Genomic DNA, 11096 nt, shown 5'->3' with positions numbered 1-11096 from the left:
GCAGGAGCAGGTGGATGGAATGTTTTGGCGACCCACCTAATAGGTGGAAAAATGTATCATGGTATATATAGAAAACATGTGCTTTAATTTATTGAAAATGAACAAAAAATTACAACAAAATCTTGCCCATGCCTGTTCTACACCCTGGAATATCACTCCCCCTGGTGGACATGTGAGGCAATTGAAAGTTGTTCCTGCACCACTACACAATTTTATTACCAGTGGGGGAATTTTGGTAAGCTCTCTGATGTGCATTAAGTTTGTTTGACCCTGTAGTGAAACCACTGGGGCATTGACAGAAGGTGAAGAGTTACTGAACGACTGTTGCTCAGGAGGTGAAGCGGGTTGTCCGACGGCCGAAAGGTTGGCGGTTCAAATCCCATTCCATCCCAGTCAGTCTTTACCGTAGTGTACTTGGGCAACACACGTTGGAAGCAGATTGGACAGTCTGAACCAATGTGCAGCTGTGGCTACACACCAGTGCGAATGTGGCGTTAATGAATAATGGGTTCAATGTAAAAGCGCTTTGAGTGGCCATAAAAGCGCTAAATAAACCAAATCCATTTTTATTAACAACACTGAGCACCTCACACTGGCCCGGGTTATTGTGCTTACAGGTACTTTGAAGTACTTCATAATGAAAGAGGTTACGGATGTACTTTCAGTCAACAAGAAATACGCTTCAAATTAAACGCCATAAATTGGCCCAATGCTTTGCGAGACAAATGCAGAGGACATACACAAGCGTTTTCTACAAATCTTTAATCTGACAGTAAAAAGGGAGGCGTAATTTGAGGAGGTTTTGCCGTTTTGGAAAAATTCTGTACCACTCCTACAAATATCCTTCATAAAATCACATCATTATTAGTTAATGAGGATCAGGGTCGGGGGGAACAAATGCTTCTCCCGGCAGCTTCCGGCCACGCAGACATCAGGGGCGACGTGCAGCTGTTTCTCACACCTACTCAGACTAAAGGTATCGATTTTTGATCACACTAACCAGGAATATGGGGAGGGGGGGGGCAAAAGCTCCGAAAGATATTCCGACATGAGACGGAATTACGCCGTCTTTTTTTTCTTTTCTTTTTTTTTTCTTCCAAACTTTATTTGAACATGCACGTCGCCATCGGCATAATCGGCACTTTTTTGTTTTCTTTTTGTACGACGCCGGTGCTGACGTAATTCCGAACTGCACGCTGGGAAAATGGCTCATGATGTCTGGTAAACCGGAAAAGGCGTTGGACAGTTGGCGGTCCGGCTGAGAAATACTCTCGATCGGAAAACGCTGATTGTCATTCAATCTTGACGTATAATTTCTGTTTCCTGAAAACAATGTAATCTTGAACTTTATGTAAAGTGCACACCTAAATGATTAAAAAAAAAAAAAAATTCTCAACATTTTTCCCCCCGAAGGAGGAACTGCATTTTCATTTGATGCCACCGTGTTTTGGTTCTGCCATCTGAACGGACAACACTCACTTGTAGCACCGGTGTCGTTGCGTTTCCGAGTTGCTTCGCACCGCATTCAGTCAGCATGTGTTTCACATACCAACTGGACATTTTTCCCGACCACAAAGTCACGCAATTACTTTTCCGGGATGTGAAAAACGCCGCGGAACTGAGGCAGAACGCTATGGCGGGGGAAATAAGCGGCGCCTTGCTAAACGCAACGATGGTGGTGAGCCCCTTTCAAGTGCTCGTAGCTGCCAACAAAGCTATTAACCTGCAGCAAAGCAGGAAAATGAAAACAAGAAGTCTTTTTTCAGAAATAATATTCAACCTCTCACCAACTAACAACATCTCGGAGGCGTTTAAAAGGTTTGGGATTTCTGATGGCGACGACTCTGTCCTGGTGGTGCTGGTCCACAAAGATGAGGATGGCATGCAGCTTGTGTCGGATATCACAGCCACGGTAGACGGAAGGCAGGTTCCAGTGGAAGATCTGTCCTCGTTGACAGACCTGGAGAAGATCAAAAAGCTGTATAAGATCACCCCGCAGGAGGACAGGACTGGAAACGTGCTGGATGCAGTTGTATGCAGAATGGCTGCCAAAGATGTCATGTAAATACAGAAGGACAAGGACCTTTGTAAATAAGCTGTAGATCTGCTGTGTTGTTTTTTTCCCCTCCATCACCAACTTGTGCAAAAGCCTTTGGTGCTTTTCATACCTACTGAAATAATCAACCAGTGATTTTTTTTTATTTTTTATTTTTTATTTTTTTTGAAAACAAAACAAAACAAAAAGTTACGGCTAAATTGCACACGGCGAGTTGAAATGGCGCAAAATGTGGCGCTAGAGTGGAACATCTTTTCTTGTTGCCTTTGTCTGGGCAACGCTGGTCTCCTGTCCTACTACAGCATCGGTGATACCATGGAGCGCCTCGTCACAGTTCAAACCACCTTCACTGAGCCGCTGCATGCTGGGCATTTTGTATCATATGCGTCAGATGTGAGTTGTGTGAGCTGAATTCTCAGCTTGATGCTTCTGTTGTCATGTCACGAAAGAACAAAATCTGCATGTCGTTTGAAGAAATTAAGCTCAAACAAAATTGACACTCAATCGCAAAGTGTTAGATTGAGGACAAAGCAAAGTGAGATGGATGTGTGTGTTGCAAAGTTTTACTGATTCATGGCTTCATGTGATCATGTTCCTTGTTTTGAATTATGTGAGGGGAGTGGAAATACGAGTGTGGTGCTTTTACTCATGTGTTATGAAGAAGAACAATGTTGTGAATAAAGACAAAGTTGCTTTAATTGGAAAGTGTATCCATTGGTGGGGAAGGGAAAAGAAAACTCAAAATTGGAATATCAAAGCAAAAAATTATGAATTGCAGAAGATTGAATGTGGTCTTATTATAATGTTGAATATATAAATGTTACATTGTCAAGCTGAACAAAAAAAAAAGTGAAACTCAGGAAATTGAAAATTATTCCTGCACCACTGCACAATTTCATTAGCGGTGGGGGAATTTTGATAAGCTTTACGATATGCATTAAGTTTGACCCTGTAGTGAAATCACTGGTGCATTGCAGAAGGTGAGGAGAGTCACTGAACGATTGTATCTCAGAAGGTAGAGCGGCTTGGCGGTTGACTGAAAGGTCGGCGGTTCAAATCCTGCTCCATCCCAGTCAGTTTCAGTCGACGTGGCCTTGGGCAAGACACAATACCCAAATTGAATGTTGGAGGACCAGATTGGAAGCCACACTTCCATCAGTTTGAACCAGGTCAGCTGTAGCTATACATATAATTTACCATCACCAGTGTGAATGGGGTGTTAATGAATAATGGGTTCAATGTAAAGCACCTTGAGTGGCTATGAAAGCACTAAATAAATCAAATCCATTAGTATTAACAACACCGTGCACCTCATAGTGGGCCAGGTTATTGCGCTTACAGGTACTTTATAATGAGAGAGGTTCCACTTTGGATGCACTTTCAGTGAACAAGAAATACACTTCAGATTAAACAGCATAAATTAGCCCAATACTTTGGGTGACAGAAATCCAGATAACATAAACAAGTGTTTTCTACAAATCTTTAATCTGACAGTAAAAAGAGAGGGGTAGTAACTCGAGGTTTTGCAATTTTGGAAAATTCTGTACCAATCCTACAAATATCCTTGGCAAAATCACATAATTGGTAGTTAAATGATTAAAATGAGGAACAGGGGGGGAAACATAATGTTTTAGAAATTGTGTTCTGATATAAAATAAGCAGTAACATGACATGCTTTATTCAAATATACAGTTTGTATTGCACCAGCATGTATCCAACCATCCAAGATCAAACGGTAATTGGTGATGCAAAGGGTCTAACAAAAGCAGTCCTCACTGATTTAATGTGGTTATGTGACATGCAAGAGGAATGTGTGTGTGATGCTTGAACAGTGCAAAAGATGTGCAGAACAGGTTGTGCTAGAATTAATTGCAGTGTCAGAGATTAATTAAAAAAACAACAACATATCTGTCACCTAGAGGAGAACTTTTGAACTCGACCAAACAAAAATCCCAAACCCTCCATGTGTGAAAATGATCACCGAAGCAGCCATGTGAGTGTTGAAGCAGAGTAGAGAAGAGTAAAAGTTTCTGAGAGACTAAAATCTTTCAGAAACAACAAAAAAGATGCAATCCTAACCAACGACAGGCCTCCTCCTGAACACAAAAACAAATATAGAATAAAATTGAAAAATGCCTGTTTTTATTATTCTATGTAAACAAAGCATCCTCAGTAAGTTGGCAACCTGTCCTTCACTCACCTGACTTGCTGGCTGTGGAGTGATTAAGTGATAAGTCTGTGTCCAAGGTAGTACCTGTACCAATAAAGTGCTAATACTCCACAGACAGCAACACTCTGTCCAATATCGTGTGAACAAACGGCAGCAGAGTTAGTTTTCCAGGTCACCACTCCGCTGCTTCAGCCCTCTAAACTGCCGCTGCTTTGGTATTTAAGCCATTAGAACACATGTGAAGCTCCGCCACCTGTAAACGCTGAGTTTTGCACTAAAAATAAATATTCCTTATACTTCACTTGTGACACATCTGCAACTGGGAAATCAAACCTTCATCTTGAAGAAATAAAAAGACTTGTGAAGAGTAAAGAAGGAAAGAGAAGGAGGAGGAGGAATCACAGCCTGACCCCAGCGATTAAATTCAGACTTCATTCCAATGCCACAAAAATCTTTTGACTTCAGATCCTCTGCAAGTTATAAACGACAGTGAAGGGAACACGGAAAATAAAAGCTTTAAATACAATAAATAGTTTGTTCTTGAATCAAAGAGACTGTGAATGAAAGTAGACCCCGGTGGTCTTCAACAGTCTTTAAAGCAGAGCCTCAGAATCCAACCCTTGTAGTCTTTTGGTCTGACGGTGTAACTGAGTGTTACATTCACTGGCGGTGAATGCAGTAGTGGGAGATTCTCTCCAGGAGGGATCTCACAGTGTGTCCCGTCCCTCAGAGAGGGCCGCCAGGCCCTCCTTCTCTCTCCTCCCCTTCATCCTCTCCCGTCCTTGTGCTGTGCACCGCTGCCCGCCTCTTAGATCTTGGTCACGTAATTGTTGGGGAACAGTCCCTGCTTTCCCCGCAGTCGTCCGGTCCACCAGCCAGAGGCATCTGAGCAACGGGGACAAACACATCAGTCTCACGTTTCAAGACGGCATCAGAAGAAGGAGGAGAAGAAGAAGAAGAAGAAGAAGAAGAAGAAGAAGAAGAAGAAGAAGAGCAACAAGAACAAGATTTTCACAACCACAATTTTATAACATTTTTTTCATTGGGATACAAGTAAAAGAAAGATAAGGTGCCTCATTTTTTTTTTTTTACAAGAAAATAAAGATTTGCAGTGAGTGAGTAACAGGTAGAGATTAATAATTAGCCAACTCATAAATAAATACACTCACCCTCTTTGATGATGTCGATGACGTCGTCAGCGTTGAAGCTGAGCTCGTCCGTGTCCTGAGCGTCGTAGGCATACAGGGCTTTGCACTGGGGCACCTGAGGTTTGGGTTTGGGTGCGGGTTTGGGTCGACCTCCTCCCGGTGGAGGCCTGCTGACCGACGACCTGTGGGCCCTGGAAACGTTTTGAGAGAGCAGAGAGGGAGAGCGCTCAGCTGTCGCAGTCACAGAGGGCAGTTCAGGAAGGGACAGAAAGCTGTTAAAGTGGCACCGCAGTCACCATCTGTGGAGAGAAACTGCTGACGGATCTCCTCCAAGACTCATCTCAGAAATACTGGTTTTAAGACTCATTATGAGAAGACGCACAAATGTTTGTGGGCCGCAGGTTGATGCCACTTACTCGCCGTTTTGGGAGATAAATTGCTGTAGTTCCGTTGACGGCCACAAGATGGTGATTGTGTACGCACTTAAAAGTTAAACCAGACCAAAAGAGGGTTTAAAACGGTGTTGATCCAGAGTCAGTTTGAACTCTAATTTCTGAACTTTGAGATTAAGTCAGTATTAGAGTGCCACGTAACTAAGTGAGGATCAACAAAATCAAAGTCAAGTAGTTTGAACAGCATCAACTCTCCTCCTCTGGGTTTAAACATGCCGTCAGAGGAGGCACACAGTGGGGGAGACGTTTCATCAACTGACGTGAAAAGATCTCTGACAGTGAGATGAAATCCACTTTGATGCCAGAGACAGTGAACAGCAGCAGCTGCAGCAGAAAATTCAAATGTCCCGCTACTGTTTTTGGTTTCACCACCACTCAAAACAGTGCAAACACTCCAACTCACATTCCTCCATTTGAAGTCGGCCGTTTCTCCCTTTGGTGTCAGAAAAATGAAAAAAATACATCAAAGTCATCATTTCAGTTACTGTAAAACCATGTGTGTGATTTACAAACTTGAATGTCCTGTCTGTCTGTCTGTCCATCTGTCCATCTGTCCATCTATCTATCTATCTATGTGTTTGCCTATCTATCTATCTATCTATCTATCTATCTATCTATCTATGTGTTTGCCTACCTATCTATCTATCTATCTATCTATCTATCTATCTATCTATCCATCCATCCATTCATTTATCTATCTATCTATGTGTCTATCTATCTATCTATCTATCTATGTGTTTGCCTACCTATCTATCTATCTATCTATCTATCTATCTATCTATCTATCTATCTATCTATCCATCCATTCATTTATCTATCTATCTATGTGTCTATCTATCTATCTATCTATCTATGTGTCTATCTATCTATGTGTCTATCTATCTATCTATCTATCTATCTATGTGTTTGTCCAGTGGCTGATTTGCTCCCGAGTCTTTCCGAGTGTCGTTGTGTGTTTGCAGTGGTGTGTCAGTGCGGGGGCCCCCTCACCCTGCGGCCCCTTGCTCGGGGACTTTCAGACAGTCCAGGTTGGGCTGCTGCTGCCGGCTTCCCCCTCGCTGCCTCGGCTGCTGGATGTTGGTGGGCAGGAAGGGCCGGTTGCCGCTGCCGGCGTTCGACGGGTTCCGCTGGCTGTGATGCTGCGAGTTCCTCTGATTGGCTGAGTGGTTGGTGTTCTTGAGGCCGCCGTTCTGATGAGCGACTGTGTCGGGGGAGGAGGGCGTTCAGACACAGCGTTCAGACGTCCAAGCCTGGCACTGAACTCGGAGCAGCGGGTTGATTTAAACCCTACCTGGGGGTCCCGGTGCTGCTCGAGACGGGATGTTCTGGTGGGTCCTGGAGCCGTTGGAGCGACTGTGACTGAAGTTCTTTCTTGTAGGACCTGAGGATCAAATATGGAGGAATACTTTGAAACAATATACAAAAGTCAAATAAAGCCTGCTGTCAACTGCACTGCCAAACATCTCTAAGTGTTCCCTGTGGTCTTATCAGATTCATCGTCCCTCTTCATGTCAAGCTTTTCTGTCTGCTTTGTTATTGTGATGAATCTAATAATACTTACGTGTGTTCTTTGGAAGGCCGGGTCCGATGCTGACCTGCAGAGATTTACTGGAAGGCTTCAGTATCGGTACGTCGCCCTGACCCTGGACAAACACAACCTGCCGGGAGCCGCCACCACTCAGGAAGCCCCAGTTCTCCTTCTTCAACTTCATCTCCAGTCTGCAGGACATACATGTACAGTGCATGGAAGGATCAACTCAAGAATTTCCTCATAATTTCTCCTTTATTTTCATTACATGTGAATATATGTGGAAAAAGGCCCGCAAGAGGAACACAGACGGCTTGTTTTTGTGGTGTTCTTGAAATTCTTTGTATTTTGTCCTCCTCAGGTTACAAACTGGTGTTTGCTTACGTGTTGCTAAACTTGAGTGGTAACTTCCTCTGGGTTTTCTCCTCAAAGCGTCGGGCCAGCAGGCTGATGAACTCTGTCTTGAAGACGCACTCCAGAAGGCTGTCGTACTCCTGCTCGTGCAGGATCACAAGGTCATCCTGCATTGTGCTGAGAAGAAGAAGAAGAAGAAGAAGAAGAAGAAGAAGAAGAAGAAGAAGAAAAGAATAGACAAAATATGAAAGTGGAGCGAGGCAGATGTTGGAGAGCCACGTGACAGCTCCGGTCTCCCTGGATGGAAGTTGAGATGGAGACTCGGAGTCACCTTTCACATTTACATAGAAACAGAGAGGGCTCTCACACAGCGGCTGGCAGCCACAGAGGGGGGACAGCTCGGAGCCCGTAACCTGCACAAGGACACTTTGTTCCTCTCTGATGAGCACTTTACAACCGCTGCTTTTCTTATTGCGCCACCTGGTCCGTATTACCCCGCTGACTCAAAAGCCACATGGTCACGCCGGCCGCTCCTGTGAATTCCACGTCTGAAGCGGCTTCTCCAGAGTTCCCATCGACAACAAAGGCCTCCCAACTATGTCGCCGCCTTTGATTTCCCTTCCTCGTTGTAAACAAGTAGACAGAACGTTCTTGGCTGCGCGTTATCTCTGAGGCCCGCGCAGACAAAGGGAGGCTGCTATTTATCCAAGAGGTGGGATTGATAAACGCTGCACCCCATGTAACTTGGACATCGGAAGTCGTGTGGTTAGAAATCCAGACAGTGGTTCTGGAAAGGCTCGATGAGTTCAAAACAAAACAAAAAACACAAGTCTGATAAGTTCAGTAACCACTTTTTTTTATGTGGAAATAACACAAAGATTTATAGCTGCCTGCTAATGCTGACACTTTTTTGGGGCTGTTTTGAAAGGGGACAAAACAGCGGGGCCACTAGGTGGTGTCAGAGGGCAGAACAAGCACTTGGCTGTGTGTTGTCATTAAGCTGGGAGAGGTGCCTGTGCTCTTTGTGACATCACAAATGAATGATTTCCAGCATTGTGTATTCTAGTGCGCACTTTCTGAAGCTGTACTAAAAAGCAGAGGGGTGGTCTAGTGCTTTTATTTTTGTGGGATAAATTTGAGTGCTGTGGAATAAATTTATGATAAGGATAAAAATGACTCCACCAGTTGACCATTGTTATACACAATATGAAGTTTTTGGCATGAAAAAATGACCCTGGTACCTGAGAGACACTGCCAGGATCTTCTCCACATCGATCTTCCTCTTCAGTACCTCGGTCACCAGGCCTTTCTCCGGTCCCTGTTTCACCTTTTCTCTACCGATCAGGTAAACAGACTTCGGGGTCAAGATCAAGTCCCTCTTGATGGGCTGAAAAAAAAGAAAAAAAGAAAAAGGAGAAAAAGATGAATGTGATTTCTAAATCAGTTGCTTCTGAGTTGTGGCTGCGCGCTGACAGACACCGACCTTGAAGCGTCGGTCATATTTGGTGACTTTGTCTGCAAATTCGATCTTCTCTCTCTTGCCCAGGAACTGCCGCAGCTCCGGCCGGTCGTCCATGCCCAGGTAGTCGCCCACAAAGTTCCTGTTGAGACTGTGCCGTCGCCTCTCCTTCCGGTTCAACAGCAGGTCGGAAGCTGGAGACACGCAGGCCGGAGGCAGAGAGAGAGAGAGTGAGGAGCTGGGATGGAGGGATGGGCGGGATGGCGAGGACCCACCGGACGCTGCTTCACTCACCTTCTTCCCTCATCTGGACGTACTTCTTGCGGGCCACGTACTTCCTCCAGGCCTTCTGGATGGTCCTGGCGTAGCCGTCAAACTTGCGCTCCCTGGTCTCCTCCAGCAGGAAGAGCTGCAGGGACGGACGGGGGCGGTGGTGAGAGACTCGACATACCTCAGTGCACTAACCCAAACACGCACCAGTGGAGCGAGTAGAAGGAATGAGAGCACATAGTGAACATGCTTGAGGAGACGAGTGAGCGCGTGCTGGCTGCTCATCTGGGCGATAACGTCCAAACTGATAACTCTGAGCTGCCGACAGGAAAAAAAAAGCCCACCAGGCCCTTTTTTCTCAAAATGAGCAGTTTGAATTGAACCTTGTATTGACCTCAGCTGGATGGCTGGCGAATCAGGCAATGATTGTTCTCGTCCAGCTTCAATGGGAGGGAAGGAAAGAAGAATCTTGTTTGTTTTTTTTCCTTTCTTAACCTAAAAATACAGGGTGCCCCAAAAAAAGATTTGACATCATTTTCAAGGCAATTATCTTGGAAACTGCTAAGTCTAGCTCAATGAAATTCAACACTTTAGGTCATAAGTTTCACAAGTGTTGCACAAGTTGAGGTAATTTCAACAAGAACTGCCAAAGTTATTGTCCTGCGAATTTTATTTTACATAAATTTTAAATTTCCCAAATGTGTGATTAATAAAGACATTCTATTCTATTCTATTCTATCCTATTCTACTCTATCCCATTCTATGTTTAGAATAGAATAGACTGACACTACTGGTCTGAATCAGACGGGGAGGGGGGGGGGTAATGTGACAAATAGAGTGAGTCACTGATACTGCTCTGGTCAACTAATATGTCCAGTGAAATGACATCATTGCCCTGTTACGCAATTGTACCGAGTCTTGCACAAAGAGCAGCGCCTGAGTCGACACACACCAATCTGTGTCATTTCCATCGCAATCACCCTCTCGGCAGCCTCCCTGCCAGACTAAACATCCTGCCGCTGCTCCTCGCAGGCTGCCTTCCACAGGGAGGCAGCACACAAACCCCAGCGACGCACAGAGCAGCAAACTGGGACCAGAAACCCACGAGTCTTCGGCATAAAACCGTGACGTCAGAATACAGGTTTTCACTGCTTTGTTGGTTGAATTTACTTCCGGGCTGATTAAATGACACTGTGTCTTTATCCATCTACTGATCCCTCTATGTACCATCTACTACATACAAATACCTATCTGTGTGGAGTTACTGTTGCGTTTCTATGGCCTCCAACCACTCTGACCTCTGACCCCTGACATCAATAAGGCATTGTCCTCCCCGTGACTGCAGCTCGCTGGATATTTTCTCTCTATGAGACAATTCAGTGTCAACTCTAGAGCCAGTGATGTTGTGAAAATGCCAGTAAATCAGCAGCGAAATAGTTGCACCTAGCAGCACGTCCGGCACCGACAGCCACATAAAAAAAAAAAAAGAAATCACCACCGTCATGTTAAAAGTCACTCGCATGCCTATTTTTCAATTCTTTCCCTTCCTGACGCTGACTTTGAACCTCAGCAAGATGTCTTTGCCACGATGCCTGAGTGCATTAAGTTGCTGTCATGTGATTGGCTGGCTAGCGATATGTGTTAACACACGCTTGAACA

The 11096-nt window shown here is 44.7% G+C and overlaps 2 protein-coding genes across 3 annotated transcripts in view; one reads left to right on the top strand and one right to left on the bottom strand.

Annotated features, from left to right (window-relative positions):
• The first annotated feature begins 1020 nt into the window (after positions 1-1020).
• On the top strand, positions 1021-3959 carry LOC142887155 (EKC/KEOPS complex subunit TPRKB-like). The gene has a single exon (XM_076024571.1). The coding sequence runs from the start codon at positions 1535-1537 to the stop codon at positions 2063-2065; it is 531 nt and encodes a 176-aa protein (XP_075880686.1). The 5' UTR covers positions 1021-1534; the 3' UTR covers positions 2066-3959.
• The window catches only part of myo1ea (myosin IEa), a 39556-nt gene continuing 31194 nt past the window's right edge, over positions 2735-11096 (bottom strand). The window contains exons 20-29 of one of the 2 annotated variants that reach the window (XM_076024547.1): positions 9462-9576; positions 9192-9361; positions 8950-9095; positions 7739-7885; positions 7388-7545; positions 7118-7207; positions 6817-7027; positions 6230-6259; positions 5396-5565; positions 2735-5111 (exon numbers count right to left, since the gene is read on the bottom strand). In XM_076024547.1, the coding sequence (XP_075880662.1) occupies positions 5035-5111; positions 5396-5565; positions 6230-6259; positions 6817-7027; positions 7118-7207; positions 7388-7545; positions 7739-7885; positions 8950-9095; positions 9192-9361; positions 9462-9576 (1314 nt within the window). In that variant the 3' untranslated portion in view covers positions 2735-5034. The remainder of the gene's footprint in view (positions 5112-5395; positions 5566-6229; positions 6260-6816; positions 7028-7117; positions 7208-7387; positions 7546-7738; positions 7886-8949; positions 9096-9191; positions 9362-9461; positions 9577-11096) is intronic. The other variant, XM_076024557.1, reaches the window with a different exon arrangement.

Source organism: Nelusetta ayraudi, unplaced genomic scaffold (genome assembly GCF_046127955.1).
Source record: "Nelusetta ayraudi isolate G7.1 ecotype Tasmania unplaced genomic scaffold, CSIRO-AGI_Nayr_v1 ptg000002l, whole genome shotgun sequence".
Taxonomy (NCBI): Eukaryota; Metazoa; Chordata; class Actinopteri; order Tetraodontiformes; family Monacanthidae; genus Nelusetta; species Nelusetta ayraudi.
Note: the sequence above shows the minus strand (reverse complement) of the source record. Positions and strands in the feature narration are given on the sequence as shown.